Source organism: Leptopilina heterotoma, unplaced genomic scaffold (assembly GCF_015476425.1).
Source record: "Leptopilina heterotoma isolate Lh14 unplaced genomic scaffold, ASM1547642v1 Lhet_46, whole genome shotgun sequence".
Taxonomy (NCBI): Eukaryota; Metazoa; Arthropoda; class Insecta; order Hymenoptera; family Figitidae; genus Leptopilina; species Leptopilina heterotoma.
The window spans coordinates 1545148-1562158 of NW_025111092.1; the positions used below are offsets into that span (position 1 = coordinate 1545148).

General features: G+C 25.8%; 1 protein-coding gene across 22 annotated transcripts in view; it reads left to right on the top strand.

Moving 5' to 3' along the window:
• LOC122507317 (tropomyosin Per a 7.0102) overlaps nt 1-6115 on the top strand; it is a 74717-nt gene extending 68602 nt beyond the window's left edge. For 13 of the 22 annotated variants that reach the window (XM_043619960.1, XM_043619962.1, XM_043619959.1 and 10 more), the window contains one exon: nt 5657-6115. In XM_043619960.1, the coding sequence (XP_043475895.1) occupies nt 5657-5739 (83 nt within the window). In that variant the 3' untranslated portion in view covers nt 5740-6115. Of the gene's footprint in view, nt 1-1870; nt 2018-2479; nt 2753-5656 lie in introns of those variants that run through there. The other 9 variants (XM_043619965.1, XM_043619957.1, XM_043619963.1 and 6 more) reach the window with 2 other exon arrangements.
• The last annotated feature ends 10896 nt before the right edge of the window (nt 6116-17011 follow it).

Below are 17011 nucleotides of genomic sequence, written 5' to 3' on the forward strand. Positions count from 1 at the left end.
ATACTTTACAATTCTGCGTCCTATTATTATTCCTATTTACTTAAAAAAGCGCTAAAGATTGAGTTGTTGTTTTAGCATATTAATGTGACTTAATATTAAATGAATGGAATGATAATAACTATCACTAATATTACTGTAATAACGATATATTACTATTATAAATATGTTTATAATATATATATATGTATATGTATATATTATATATATATTATTTTGAATTTGAACCTTTATTTTTGTGTTATAAATCTTTTTGCATTTTTTTTTAATTTTATGTTTTCCTTTTTTTTAACCCTTCGTCACACACCTTGGAAATAATTACACTGTATAGAGGGAATCTCCTTACATTTAAAAAATAATGGAGCACGAAACAAACTTTATATAGTTGACAAATATTTTCAACTTTAATAATAAAATAAAATTTTTTTTATTGTTTAACAAGATGTGGAACGTTTCCCTGAACATTGCATTCAGAACTCAAATATTTTCCACATTATAAAATAGAGGAAATAAATAAAGTAGAGGAAATCTATCGACTTTTTAGATTTTGACTTGATTCAACTGTTTTAAAACTTTATAATCTAAAGTAATATTAATTTGAATTTATCACTCGGTGGTAATATTTTTATTATTTTTATATTTTATATTATTTTTGAATTTAAAGATTTATTAAGTTTAAATTTAATATTTATATATTTAATTTAAACTTAATAAATCTTTAAATGTTTACTAATGTGTTCAGGAGCAATGAGTCGAATTTTAAAATTTAAATAAAAGTATTTTTAAAGTAATTTATTTATTTATTTTTAAAGTAATTTAAAAATACAAAGGAATCCCTTAACAGGTGTGCGACGGAAAGTTAACGTAGGGTCAGGTGCGGTAAATGCAATCAGGGGCTAATTACGAACAGTAATTATTTCAGCTCATTTAAAAATTTTAAAAATAAGTTTCTTTTTGCCTAAAAAATTGAAGATTCAAAAAGACCATTCTTACAGTATTTTATCTCATATTTGAGTAAGAACAAAATGAAAATTTATATTATTTAAAATTATTATTAACAGAAAGTAACTTTGATTTTTGCGCTTTGAAAAATACGATTTAAAAAAAATTATACTGTTGGTGAAAGTTAGTAAATTTTTTTTGCATTTACCCCAGCTGACCTTAAATTTAGTATTTTTGAAAAATTATTATTTTTTTTAAATCAACATTTATCAAATTCTATTTTGATAATTTTTAAATACTAACTGTTTATTTATTAAGAAGATAATAGAATAGAAGAAAATAAATTAATAAAATTTTGTGTTGTATTCCGCATGCTATTGAGTGAGAAGTGAAGTTTTCTTCCTGACGCCAAAGGGGTAAGTACGTGTTTTTCGCGTGACTTAATAAGCATTCTTGTGATCCTAATAACCTGCTTTAAATTATATGACTAAGATTTTTCAGACTACTTTTTTACTGGGTATAATTGGTTTGAAAACAATTTAAATAAATTAAAACATTGTTAAGTTAAAGATTACATTTTACTTGTAAAATAATAATGTGCGAGTTAATTTTTCTTGTAAATTTTATTATGCATATTATTACTTTCTCTTTTTTTTTAATGGACTACTCTCGACTATTAGATTAGCTTTTAACAACATTTGCTGTTATTTTATTATATTATTAACTTATTAGCCATCGCTGCGGCTAAAAAAAATTAAATTTTTTTTCTGTCTATTTGAAGAATATTATTTTGAAGGGATTTTTAGAGAACTGGGGAAAAAATAGAAATACCGCTTTATTTCATTTCGAAAAAATATTTTTTTTTTTCATAACTGCAAGCTGTTGAGTTGGATTTTTTTTTATTAATGCTAGTAACGAATATTATTTACAGATGAGATGGTGGTGGAGAAGGAGAAATATAAAGAAATTGGCGATGGCTTGGATAATGCTTTCGAAGAAATCTACGGAATATAAGATTCCTTGCGCTACTCTAATGCTTTAGCATATTTTTTTCTTGTCGCTTTTTCTAATACTAACTGTAAGTCAAATCCTTGCTTTAGCTTTTATTCCTTATTAAAACTACAATTTTTAGTCATATAAAGGAAAACAAGAACAATATTCGAGTATTAGGAAAAAATTACAGATAATAATTAAATATTAAATATAAAATTTTTTCTATACGTAAATAATAAAAAAAAATAATAATAAAAAACAATTAAAATAATTAACTCAAATTAAAGAAAATTAATAATTATTATTCTACACTACAAAAATATATTTATAACAAAAAATCATTTAAATTTCACGTTCTAATCTGAAAAGTTTCGATTTGTTTATATAAATATAGAATTGAAGAAAAAATTTAATTTGTATAGAAATTAATTTTTAAATTGATTTTAAAAAAATATTGGTTAAATTAATAAAAATGAAATTAAAAATTTTGTTAGGTTTGAAAATAAATAATTTTCCTTTTGTATCACGTAATTGTGTAAAATTTCAGACGAACTTGTCCACGAGAAGGAAAAATACAAATACATCTGCGACGATCTGGATCTCACCTTCACCGAATTGGTTGGTTAAATCAATTGATAATTTCTATTACGTATATTATCATTCTATCGCAAAGTATATGTACCATAAAGATTAGCATTCAACATCGCGAATAAAATGTCAAAAGAAAAAAGAAATCTACGCCATATTCTTGGTCACATAATATTATTATACAATATTATTTACTTGTATTATTGTAATTAAAATTATTAAGCTATTGTAATTATGCGTTTTATTTCCTTTATCCTTCTATTCGTCATTTTTCCATTCCTAAAATTAAAGTTTAAATTATTTCAGATTCAAAATTGAAAATGGTAAATTACTGTCTTTAAAAGTATATTGTATGGCATGCACGTAAAGCAAGACTTTTTAGGTGAGAATGTAATTTTTAGTACGAACTGTTGTTAGTGAAACAAAGGTGAGACGCAAGCGAGCCTCAGGCGCGTCAAGTCGAATCAAAGTAACATTGACGAAAGCGAGAATTGAAATCATCAATAATGTTCAAAATTTTTTTAAAATTGTTGTCAAAATTTCAATTATCTTTAGAAATAATTAAATTCAATTTATTATTTTCGAAAATTTTAATAAAATTCTTGGCAAAATTTCAATTATTTTCAAAAATTTTCCTCAATTCAATGATTTTTACTATTTACTATTTTAATAAAATTTTCCATAAGAATTCAATTATTTAAAAAAAATTTAATAAAATTCTACACAAACCTTTAATTATATTCGTAAAATAATAAAAGTTTCACAAGAATTCAATTATTTACAAATTTTTCATAAATTTCCTCGCAATCATTTAATTATTTTTATAAATAATAAAATTCTTACAGGGATTCAATTGTTATTTTCGTAAATAATAAAATTCTTACAGGGATTCAATTATTATTTTCATAAATAATAAAATTCTTTTTAGGAATTCAATTATTTTCATAAATAATAAAACTCATTGCAGAATTTCAATTATTTTTAATGAAATTTTAATCAAATTTCTCGAAAAATATAATTATTCTTAAAAAGTTTATTAAAATTCGTCAGAAGAATTCAATTATTTAAATATATATTGATAAAATTCTTTATGAGAATTCAATTTTACGAATCATGCAATTATTCAATAAATTGTTTTTTTTATTAATTGAATTTTAGTAGAATTTTCTAATAAAAATTGATTTAAAAATGTTTTTCAGTTAAAATTTCATATTATTATTGAATCTTAATAGCATTAGAGCGTGAATTTTTAGAAATAATTAAATTTCGAAAAGATTTCAAATTAAAATCTTTGAAAATCTGAATTTTTCATATTTTTAACTAACAATTTTGTGGAATTAATTTTTTTGAGAAAGTTTAATTACGTTTTTTTTTAAAATTATTTGAAGTTTTTATTTTCTATAATATATATATATTTAATTGAAGAATTTACGAATAATTAAAATTTTGTAAAATTGAATTGTAAACAAATGAATTTGAAAATTCTCAAAGAATTTTTGCAAAAATGATTAAAAATAATGCATTTACAGAAAAATTTTAGTTAAAAACACGGAAAAAAATTTAATTTTGGAAAAGTTAAAAATTTTTGCAGAAATTCAATTATTTTTAAGAGTAATAATATTCTTCGCAAAAATTAATTATTGTTCAAAAATAATAAAATTCTTCTTAAGGTTTTCATTATTTTCATTCATCGCAGAATTTCAATTATTTTTAATATAATTTTATAGAAATTTCTCGAAAAATGTAATTATTCACAAAAATTTTATTAGAATTTGTCGAAAGAATTCAATTATTTTTAAAAATTTGTTTATAAAATTCTTTATGGGAATTGAATTTTAAGAAACATGCAATTGTTTAATATATTATTTATTTTTCTATTTAAATAATTGAATTCTCGTAGAATTTTCTAATAAAAATTGATTTAAAAATGAATTTCAGTTAAAATTTAGGATAATAATTGAATATTATAAGCAATATAGCGTCAATTTTTAGAAATTATTGAATTTTGAAATTAATTTTTTTGAAAAAGTTTAATTGAATTTTTTTTATATTATTTAAAGTTTTCATTTTCTAATATATATTTTATTGAAGAATTTAGGAATAATTGAAATTTCGTAAAATTGAATATTGTAAACAAATGGATTTGAAAATTATCAAAGAACTTTTTCAAAAATTATTAAAAATAGTCGATTTAAAGAAGAATTTTAGTTAAAAATTCTAGAAAATAATAATTAAATTGATAATGATTTTATCACTCTGTCATTTTAAATTTATTATAAAACATGAAGATATGGATCATTCCGAGTCGAAGACTCGGAATTATCGATATCTTATTTGATATCTCTTATTTGACTCGGACTGATTATATTTTTGTCAGTAATTGGTCCGCAATTTTTCATTTTTGGTCCGTAAAGTCCGTATTTTGAAATACTTTCACTGGTTCGAGCCCTGAATTACATTATTATTATTATCTTATTTTTTCGTAAAATTAAGGAAAGTAAGAAAATTTACGTTTTCGAAAATGTAGTTTTATTTCATGTTTCATTATGAACGAAGAGTGATTGTGTGAATGGATATTCTATTTTCCTATTTTGTCAGGCCGTTATGAAAAATTTTATTTAGAAATGCAGAGTAGACGATATACGAAAAATGGCAAAATGTATTCAATATCACTTTTTTAAGTTTTATTTCAGAATTCAGAAAATTGAAATTAAAAAATTAAATACATTTTATAAAAGTAAGGAAAACCTAACTATGAAAATGTAGTTTTTAATAATAATGAAAAAAAGACGTTCTATTATCTCTCTCGAACACGTGCGGAAAATCATTAAAAACCATTATAATTCATTCTACTTCTTCAAATTAAAGAAAAATCTTTAAAAACACTTTTATACTTTAGTTCTTAAAAATTTAATAAAATTACCTAAAATAATGAAAAAAAAAAAATAATTATAAACAAATTATAGCAAAGTAAATGAATTCTAAACCATTTTTTAAATTAAGTTATTCTTAAACAACAAAATTTTGTCATACCAATTTAATGAATTAAGTAACACTAACATAAAAAAATTGTAATGTGCGATTGCTATCCTTACTAACAATTATTAACAACAATCCCATATGTGTTTCATTGCAGATGAACTCGTGACTGAACGTGGCAGGTGCAAAGCAATCGCTGAAGAAATGGATCAAACTTTTGCTGATCTTGTTGGTTATTAAAGAGGATTGAAAAATATATGAGTATATAAGACAAAAAGAAGAGACAAAAAAATGAATTCACTGCCATTGCATAGACCGTTCGCTAAAAATCGCTCTCAATATAATTTTATATATTTAATAAGAGATTTCGTAATAATTATGCGACGTCGAATTTAACAATCCACATTTTTTTATCAAGTCTTCGTTCATTTTTCTAATTTCTGCCTGGAAAGTCTTCAAACTACTAGTGAACGGTCCCTGTTCGTGTGAATTTACACTCATTATTATTGAAGTTGACGTCCACGAATTTCGATTAAAAATGTCTTCATCTTTATTATATTTGATTATAAAATTTTTCGATTCATTAGAAAATAAATGATCATTCTCGAAATTTTTATTTCTTGTGGAAATTTATTAAAATTATAAATAAGTTATTTTAAATTTAATATTCAATTCTTTTCTAGATGACTTGAAAAATATTTGAAATTTTTTTTTAAATATCTTTACAATTGCATAGTTATTAATTGATTATTATCAGATTCTCATTTTTTAAATGAATTTAAATTCAAGTTCCCTTTCAAAATTTTCTTTAAATTGTAATGGCAAGGATTTTTGAAATATTTTCGGAGAATCGGATTCAGAAAAGAACTAGTATAAAAAAAATTCTTTTGATATATTAAAGATATTTTTGTAAAGAAATTTTTCAACAGCTCATTGCATTCAAGAGCATTCGAATCGCTAGACATCCTGCATTTATTTCGAATTTTTGTAAAATTGTAAAAAATATCGATTTTCAAAATAAATCTCAATAGACAGAGAATGATCATTTTTTGTCAAACTAAATAATCTAAAATAGATTTTATGAAAACGAGAGAAATCCATCAATTCAACAATAATCGGTTTTTTGATCCGATTCTACAAGTTGTACAATTAATTAAAACTTTTATTACTATTATAATAATTAAAAGAAAAGACAGAACGCAAGTAACCTAAGCTTAGAAAAAAATTTATAACTGAAAGAGTTGCATGACAAAAAAAGGTCAAGCATCAATTTCATGATTTGCATTAAAAAAATTGTTTGTTTTCATAAAAATTATAAATTAAATGCTTTCAAAAAACAAGCAATACTCAATTGTGTAAAAAATTGGCGCTTAATTGACACTCGTCAAATATAATTTTAGAGAAAAAAGGAAATTAAATAATTAAAATTTTATTTAAGAGTATATTGATTTTATTCCATTCGATTGTATTATTTACATTTTTATTTAGCATATTATATTAGAATATCCGGAAATAATTTTTAGGTAAATGAATTTTTTAATGAATAAAATTTTTTTGTAATTGGAACATGTTTAAGGAATAAATTATATGATTTCTATAAACAAAATCAACAATTTTTCAATTTTAAAATTCTTAAAATCAAGTTATTGGCAAACGATTTTTATCAGTGAACATTAGATGAAAATAAATACTTAATGAAAAAATATTTTCAAAATATAAAATAATCATTATTTCGATCAGGGTTAATATTTTCATCATCGTTTGTGTTATAAATAAATTTTAAAAAAGTGATGAATTATTTTATTTGATAAAGAGAGGAAGTTACGCACGATTTTTAAAAGATGTTATTTTAATCGACATTTTCTATTTTCATCTCATTGTGGAAACAAATTAATTTCTGTATACATTCCTCTTACCGATTGGCATTGCTTCTCAAGTGTATCTGATATTTCTGTATTGTGAGCCTTCAAGCTTCGCAAGTGCAATGGGTTTAACAGCATGTGATTGTTACTGAATTCAATGTTAATTTTTTCGACCACTTTTCTCTTAAAATATATTAAATAAATTAAGCTAGTTTTTTGTGAATAACTCTAAAATATCATAAAGAAGGGCAGTGATGTGAAAAAGTTTTAATATTTTTAAAATTATTTATTAAAAAATAACTTTAAAATTATCAGTTCTCAAAATCACTTTTAATCAATTTCTCGTCTTTTCCGATTTCAAAGTATTTTTTTATAACTTATTTTAGAATTATTAAAACTTTTACGCATCACTGCTCTTCTTTATTATATTTTAGAGTTATTCACAAAAAACAAGCTTAATTTATTTAATATTTTAAGAGAAAAGTGGTCGAAAAAATTAACATTGATTTCTGTAACAGTCACATGCTGTTAAGAAAAGACAAAATATAAAATTAGAACAATAATTTAGCTTTTAATTATAATTATAAGTTAATTATAATCCCAAGTCCAGATATATCGTAAATGCACTTGTCTTATGTGTACAGTTTGCAGGCAAAAAAAATCCGTTTTTTTCAATAATGAAAATTTAGTATTATGCTAAATTGCGTTATTCCGAAAAAAAGTTGTAAGTTCTGTAAGAAAAGTGTTGTAAAATGAAAATAATATCAAAATGAAGAATTTACGTTGATCAATTTAATCACTTTTGCTATTAAGACACATTTGTACGTTTATTTATAAAGAATTAAATATCTAATTTGCTAAATTTTTTTGCAAAAATTGATATTGTTTCTTATAGAATTACAAAAGGTTTCATTATAGAATAAACTTATATTGACAATTTAAGTAATAATAATATAAAGTTTTTGTAAAATCCTAATTTAAAATAAAAAAAAAACTGTTGGTAAATGAAAATCCAAATTAAATCCACGAATGAATAAATCCAAAAAAGCTTTTGAGTATGATTAAAAGAAAAATCATTAAAAATTCAAAAGCATGTTGTATTTTAAATTTTTTATTGAATTTTAGTTTATATACATAAAAAAAAATTGTAATACTTTGGTACCGAGGACCAAAATACGAAAATTGTTAGAATTTTTTTATTTTAAAAAAACAATAAATTTTTAATTTTTAGTAATAAATAATTAATTATAATGTAATTTATTATAATATAATAATTAGTATGATTAATTGCTAAGTAGTAAATAATAAATTCCTTTTAAATTTTTTAAGTAAAAAATACAATTACATTTTTCAATTTTCTTCGATAAATAAAATTCCAACCATTCTTAAGAGTATTATTTTTAATAAAGCGAATCAATAAAAATAGATTAATTTTGAAACAACAAAATTACCAATTTAGAGATAAAAATTAAAAAATTGTTAATCTTTAAAATTATAATATTTATTTTTATAAGAATTTCTAAAGATCTGTTTCATTATGTGGGCACTAGGACATGGGATGTCTTCAGGACTTCCTTAGAACATCCTCAAGATGTCGATAAACAAAGAAAAGCGCAAGCCATGATATTGGCATGAAAACATCTTTAAAATTTCGCTTTTTTGAGTTTTTGTACGAATAATCTGATTGGTCTATTAAAGTATTTAAGTATGCAAATATGATTCCTGTTTCTATGCATTTCAGAGTTTATACATTTTGGCGCCCATACACATAAGTTAATGTACATATGGAATAAGCCTTTTCTATGAAAAACATTAACAAAAACTTTTCTTCGAATTGACAATCTAACATTGCTTGGAACACATTTTAAAAATAGATTTTAAGATGAAAAAGAATTTGAATAGTGCATTATAAACAATTATGTTCTTAGTAGCGTGACGTATGTTCGATCGAAGAATTGAAGAAAGTTTCTTGTTTTTAGTTTTTTGTATTTTTTGAATATATGTTTAAAATACTTATATTCAATGGCACTGAGTACACTCCACACATAGGCTCTTCAATAATATTGGGTGTTTTCGACGTTCACGCTCGGGGTACTCAGAAAGTCAGAAAAGTTGACAATCGAATCGACACCATAAATATCATCGGGGGATTCTTCTACCAACAAGCCGCGATGCAAACAGCTTTAATTGATCCAATGGACACAACGAACTCTTTTTTAGAACAACTAAACGTTGAGACGCTACCAAATTATAACGCATTTTGTCACTCTCTTCCGATTCACAAGACAACAAAAAATAAAATAAAAGACTTAAAAATTCAATTAATAAAGAAACATTTATTAACTAAACGGCCCAACTATGGGCCGACCAAAAAATCGCACCTGGGGACAGGGTTAAGATTTTGTCAAAAAAAATTGGGTTTTTGCAACCGTTTTACACTTGTTCTCAAGAAAAAAAAACTGTCCAAATAAATGTTGAAAAATGTAATTAATAGAAGAATTTCGTTTTTTTTTAATGAGCTAAGATAATAAAAAGATTAATTATTTACAACTTCCAATTTGATTTATTTCAATTAGACTATTAGAACCAGAGATAACATTGTCTCCTGTTATTGTTAATAAATACAATAATAATTAAGATTTATTAATAATTATGAAGCAGATTCGTTTTGACAGATGCAGTTAATAAGTAGTTCTTTTTTCGAATTTTTTGAATAATCGCTTCCGTGTAAAATCTTGTACCAAAGTTGACCATTTTTGAAACTGTCAAAAAATGGGGTAGACTGTGATGTAGGGGAGAGTCTCCAGTTGTGAGACGGGTTTTATTTTTGACCCGTAAATTGTAAACGGGTAAACGAAATTGTAAATAAAATACACCGTTCGAAAGGTAACAGAAATACGCAACTTTTATTAACAGAAAGTGTAGTGTTTCGATGAACTCAAAAAATTTTACGATACGTTTTCCGAGCACATCGCTTTTGTCAAAAAAAAAAAAATGTCTCCAGTTGTGAGACACTCATTAAAAATTGCTAAAATTTAATAAGTTTGACATAAAACGTTACGTTTAGTAGAAATAATTGAATATATTAATAATATATATTATTATATACTAAATAATAATATTTATTCGCCAAAATATGACTATCAAATAAACACAATTTAATAGCTTCAGCAAGAGCATTAAAATTGATTTCTTCTGAATCAATTGACTTCTTTCCACTTGACATGCCCAAAAATACTAGAAAAAAAATCAAAACAACGTTTAAATAGTATGCCTGCAAAGTCGTATTTTTTATGCTGCCCAGATGGGTGTTGACACCGTCTCACAACTGGTGATATGTTGTGTCTCACACCCAGAAATTGGCGCTATTTTGAAAAAGGAAAATTAAATTATTTTTAACCGTAGATTGGAACAATGCAATATTGCTCACAAAATATAAGGAAAACACTAAAAGAAAATGCATTACATTTACCTTTTCCAATTAATTAATTTGAAAAAAAGTACTTTACATTTATTGAAAAAACGCTTTTTAGTCGATTATCACACACAGTGTTGGTATTTAACAAAAACAGTTTATATATCCGCTTCGGCGTACAAGAAAAAGTTGGCTCATATAAAAAGAAATGTTTTTATATAAACCAATCAGCTTTTTAATATTGCCTGTCAAAAAAAATTGACTGTCTCACAACTGGAGGTGTCTCACAACTGGAGACTCTCCCCTAATTTTGCACCTGTACGGTACAAATTTTTTTTTTCAATATTATCCTTTCGTATACAAATATATGAGATTCCACAGTTGCCAAAAATTTATGTCTCATTTTTTTCAAATAATTTTTTTAACAGAGATATTTCAAGTCAAATTCGAACATTTTTCAGGGGCCTATAATTTTCTCGCGGATAGTAGGTATGTATACTATCACCACAAAAAAAAAATTAACCAAAAAAAGTGGTTACTCAAGAAAAAGGTTTGATTATGACGAAACGTATGCGCCGGTTGCTAGGATAACAACTTTAAGAATTCTGAAAGTGCTTTTTTAAATAGAGACCTGCATGAGACAATTTTTATGAGTGTTCCAGATGAAATTTTACCTAAGAATGGTCAGGTTTATAAATTAAACAAAGTATTGTATGGTCTCCAGCAGGCTCCGCGGGCATCGAATTCGTTCTTTGAGAAATTCATGGAAAGCCTAAATTTTAAAAACTTCGATACAGATTTAAGTGTCTCTACGTTCTGTTTTATGGAAAGGAGGAAGTGTATATCTGTTGTTGTATGTTAACGACATTCTTTTTACATAAAGATATATGTCAAAAAATCGAATATGAAAAATTTTGGAATTACAATACTTTCTCCATTAGGAAGAAAAGTAGTAATTTTATTTTTTAGTATTAAAAAAAGGGTCAGGGTCAAAAATGAATTTTACCAAGTAAACTCTTACTGAGATACACTTTTTAAATATAATTATATAATCTGTCAATTTTTCTGAAATTTGGTATAAATGTTTAGTGTTGTATAAGAGAAGAAAGAGAAATAAAATTGTCAAAAATTTTGGATTTTACCGTGCATTAAAGTTTAAAGTAATTTTTTTCAAAAATGCATAACTCTGAGACGTTTAAATCAATTTTTCTCTTATTTATTTGACTAATAATTGAGCTCCCGGATCAAAAAACGCAAATTCGGTTCAAACGCAAATCGAGTTTTTTGATCCGGGAGCTCAATTGTTATACCAACAATTTTAATGCAATAAAAAACAAAAAAAAAATTTCAAAGTTTGACTCAAAAAAGTCATTTGAGGACGACATAATTTCTAACAATCTATCAGTAGGTTTGATTGAACTATTTCTATTTTTTGTAAAATCAATTTAAAACTACAATTTTTAAAAAAATTCTTAAAACAATTTTATTTTATAACATTCTCTACATTTTTTCTGCTTTTCATAATCAATTAAAAGGACGTTTATAATTTACTTGTCTTTAAAAAATGAATAATGAATATATTTCCAAAAGAAATTTTACAGTTTTTCTTGAAACGAAGTCATGAAACTATCGACAATCTTTGTATAATAACTGTTTAGAAATAAAACTTATTGTGTCAAAGATTTCAACATTAAAATTTGGTTTAAAAAAAATGTCAATCCTACGAGAAAAATATTCAAGATTTCGTGAATTGTGTTTTGATCTTGAGTCGTTCAGTGCCTATTTTAAGGAACCCGCTGCATCGTGTGATATTAATAAATATATTGGGATTTTTTAAAAATGCGATGTTAAATGTATTGTGAAATAAAAGCGTTCCGGAAGATCGAAGGCTTTTTGTTTCTTTAAAAAAAAATAAAAGTAGAAAGAGATCAAGACCCTAATTTTTTGTTTTAAGAAACTATTTTTAAAGAAGAAGATTTAAATTTATCTTAAAAATCAAGATTAAAATTTTATTTGATAATTAGAATTTTGAAACGAGTTCATTATTTTTTTTCTGACAAAAAAAAAAGAAAATTAAAATTTTATTTAATTTAGAAAACTTTTTTGTGTATATTTCTTATTTCTAACATTTACGTGCTTCTTGATATTTAACATTATAAATAGACTTTCCAGTGTCGATTTCTCACAACCTATTATTAGGAAGCACAGATTTCCCTCGATATCAAGACTAGGACAGTGAGTGAACTACGTGACTTTTAATTTTTATGATCTCCAAAAATGTTCATTAATAATAATCATAACTATTTTTTATTTGTTCTATTTAGTTATAAAATTTTAATTTCCTTATTATGAAATGGCCGAATCCATCTTAAACAGGCAAGGTGAATGCGGTTGGTGCTAAAAATAAATTTTATACCATGAAAAATTTTTCGTCGAAGAATTCAAGGCGACATGTATTTTTTTCTTTATCTGAAAAAAGTTTTTCATTAAGTTATAAGGATTTTAATTATTACCTACAGTCTGAACTATCATTTTTCTGAAATTTAAGAAAGTTTTGAAATCTTATATAAATTTTGTTATGATGAATATAGGGGAGACCGGGGCGTAATGGCTAAGGGGCGTAATGAATAATTGTAATTTGTTTAAAAACCGTAAATTGTAATAATTTCGCACAATAGACAAGTTATTGTACTTGGTATACTGCAAGTTTGTCGGAAGTTTCATTAATATTTATTCATTATTGTAAGAAATATAGTAGAAAAACTATTTTTGACATACGAAAGTAACTTTTCAAAATTTTCGTTTTTTCGTTCTATTTTTTTCAAAAATAGCTTTTAAAAAAAACTGAAATGAGGTTTCGATCTTGACACGTTTGTTTTTAAGGGACAATTCGAGATTTTTGATTCACACTTCCGGTATTGTTAAAAAAAGCCAAATATTTGCCGAGTACCCCCGGGGCGTAATGGCTAGTTTTTCCCGGGGCGTGTTGGCTAATGCAATACGCTATGTATAAAAAGCAACCTACCATATCGGCGAAGTGTAGGTTTGTTTTCGCGATTGCTTGTCACTTAGTTTAAGTATGTTTAGGTATTTTTAACAAAATTTTAAAGCTTTGGTCTAAAATTTACAAATAGTAGATTTCAAGCTACGATTTTAATGAGAAATTACAAAAAAAATTGAGAGAGTGCCAATATCACAGAATATTATTGAAAAAGCGATAGTTGAAGTATTGCTGAATAAAAATAGCATTCACGGAATACCCTGGAACCTTAATTTACAATATGCAATAAGATTGGAAACTGTAGATAATAATTAGCAATCATTATTCATTACGCCCCGGGAGTTATCCATTACGCCCCGACTCGGGCCGTATTTTGGAGCTCTGCATTGCTCCAGAAAAACTGTTGTAGAATAAAAAGTAAGAGTCATATCGGGACGTTTGTAGTCTTAAAAGAAAGCTGAGATACCAGAGTAAATTTTCTGGAAGATAAACATTCAATTAGAACAAAAATGTCCGAGTAAAACAACAAAGAGTGAAAAGTTAGCCATTACACCCCGGTCTCCCCTATCTCATTTTATAGAAAAATATGTGTATCCGCCCACGTGAAACGATTCTACGGAAATTCCGTGAAGAGTTCCGTACGGTATTCCGTAAAGAATTTCCGTACTAAATTTCTGCAAATATTTCACATTGTATATTTTTTATTCATAAAATAAAGACCCAAAATGTCGACTACGAAAATTTAAAAAAATTTTAGATTCGCTTAAAAGTTTTGAGCGTCGCTGAATTCGAATTTGATGTCCTTTTTTAAAAATTCAAAATGGCGGATCCAATAAGTCGACCAAATTTTTTTAATGTTGCTCTATTTTTTTAAATTGAATACTCGGCGGTGTTTGGGGTCACTAAATCCAACTTTGATGTCAAAATTAAAAATTGATGTCCATATAACGATCAAAATTCTAAAAATGAATTAAAATCTAATGTCAGACTTAAAAAATGCAAAATGTTTTGTAAAATATATAACTGATCAGAAGTATAATGTACAGTTCAGTAATTGAAAAAATAAAAACTAAATTTTACAATTTCACATTATATTCGAATTTAATAACTTTAAAAACCCCCGAGTAAATATTTTTAAACAAATCCGTCAACTTTTAAAAAGTTTAGTCGCCATATTAGATCCGCCATTTTGAATTTTGAAAATCGGACATCAGATTAGTAATAAGCTACCCCGAAAACCCCCGAGAAATTAAGTTTAGTCGGAATGCATCAATTTTAAAATTATCCGCCATATTGGATCCGCCATTTTGAGTTTTGAAAAACTGACCTCAAATTCGAATTCAGCGAACCCAAAAATCTTATATATGATAAAATAACATTTTTTTAGAAAATTTTTTTTCAGACTGAGGACCACAAGCGATTTTTAAACTGGACTGCAAAGGGGTTAAGAAAGTAATTGAACAGTACAAAATACAGGACAAATTAATAGCTATATCTGCAGATATAACACAAATTTTGAAGGATTGAATAGGAACTGTGAAAATAACGTTCACAAAAAGTTTATGAAAGCTTTAAATAAAAATATCGTCACAGTGGGATGTAAAGCTCATATTGTATCTAATTATGCTATAAACACATCTTCCAATTTGATGGCCATTGATGTTGAGGTAATAAGATAGATAAAATTTATTTGTATAAATATTTATTTGTATAATATTAATATAATATAATATTGTATATAATATTAATTTGTACAAATATTTATTTGTATAGGTAAATATTATGTTTACAAAGGTTCCAGTCCAATCGACAAGCCAACGCGCAAAAAAAGGAATTAAATTTTATTAATTTATTTTGAAAGAATGCATGTATTTTTAAAGCATTACACACAAAACTATAGACGTCATTCATCTGCTTTATGGATTTAATGCATAAAATGTTTCGTAAGACCTGAGTCTCGTCTGAATCAGGATTATGGGGTACATATTCTTGAATAAATTCAGTTCTGCTATGTGCATATATCGGACAATGCAGTAAAAAGTGACTCAAGGATTCTGGTTCATTAAGGTTGCGTAGAGAACAAATTTCAGAAGTGTTTCAAACATAATTATTGCCTTGAAAAGAAATTTTTATTCTCTTTATATATGCTACCCTTAATTGACTGATTACCCGAGTTTTTTGAATTGAGATTTTAAAAGTTGAATATTTTTCTATTGCATTTAGTTGGCTTATATACGTCTATAGATAGGATTGTATTGAGAGTTTTTGCATTTTTCAATTATTAGGCTTTTTAAATTATTTTCCCATGCAATTACCACCAACTTGGAAGTTTCTTGAATATCTTTATCGTTAAATGAATTCTGGTTTGACCATAAATACAAAAGTTCAACTTGCTCAAAAAGTGTATATACTGAAAGCTTAGTTTATTTGATTGACAATAATATAATGATTTGAAAAATTTAGTTTGTAGGGGAGACTGGGGCTAAACCGGATAAAAGCATTATCAAATCTTCAGTTGAAGAGATTGATAAACCTTGCATTCCATTGTTCTCTAAAATAGTCCACAATGTCACTCAACGTGAGAATGAAAAGTAATGGACTGAGGCTGACCCCTTTCAAGACTCCAAGACCACTGACCCCCAATTTAAAAATTTTATACCAGAGAAGATGGTGGTTCACAGAGGCAAAAGCTCTTTTAAAGTCTACGAAGATTACATACATGCAACGCTTCGACCCAAAACCTGTCTGCTCTTCCGGGATCAGTGAGTTTGCCTCCGCCCATTCCGCTAATCTCTTCGCAATTAATGTTGTAAAAATTTTTGTAACTGCGTGTTAACTAATGCAATGAATCTATAATTATATGGGTCTGTTTTCTCACCCTTTTTATGTAGCACATCTCAATAAGTGTCCAACCTTTAGGTATAGTTTAAAACACGGTTTTAATATAACCGTGTTAAGTAAATGTAACAAATAGTGCTCCCATTCTAGATAACAAAATGCTTGCAGTACTGCAGAAATTTTGCACTCATATGTGCGCAGTAAATATCACGTATGCTCTCATAACACCACACAGATGTGTCCGCATGTGTGGCACAAAAAGCAATCATTTCGTGCGTTACCATAAAACGCTAAGCATATGAATAGCTTTAGTGTGCGCATTTGTGCTAATCACGTGCGTGAATGTTATTGGCTCGCAGTGTGCACGCACGAGTGCCATTCTCGCGAGACGGACAT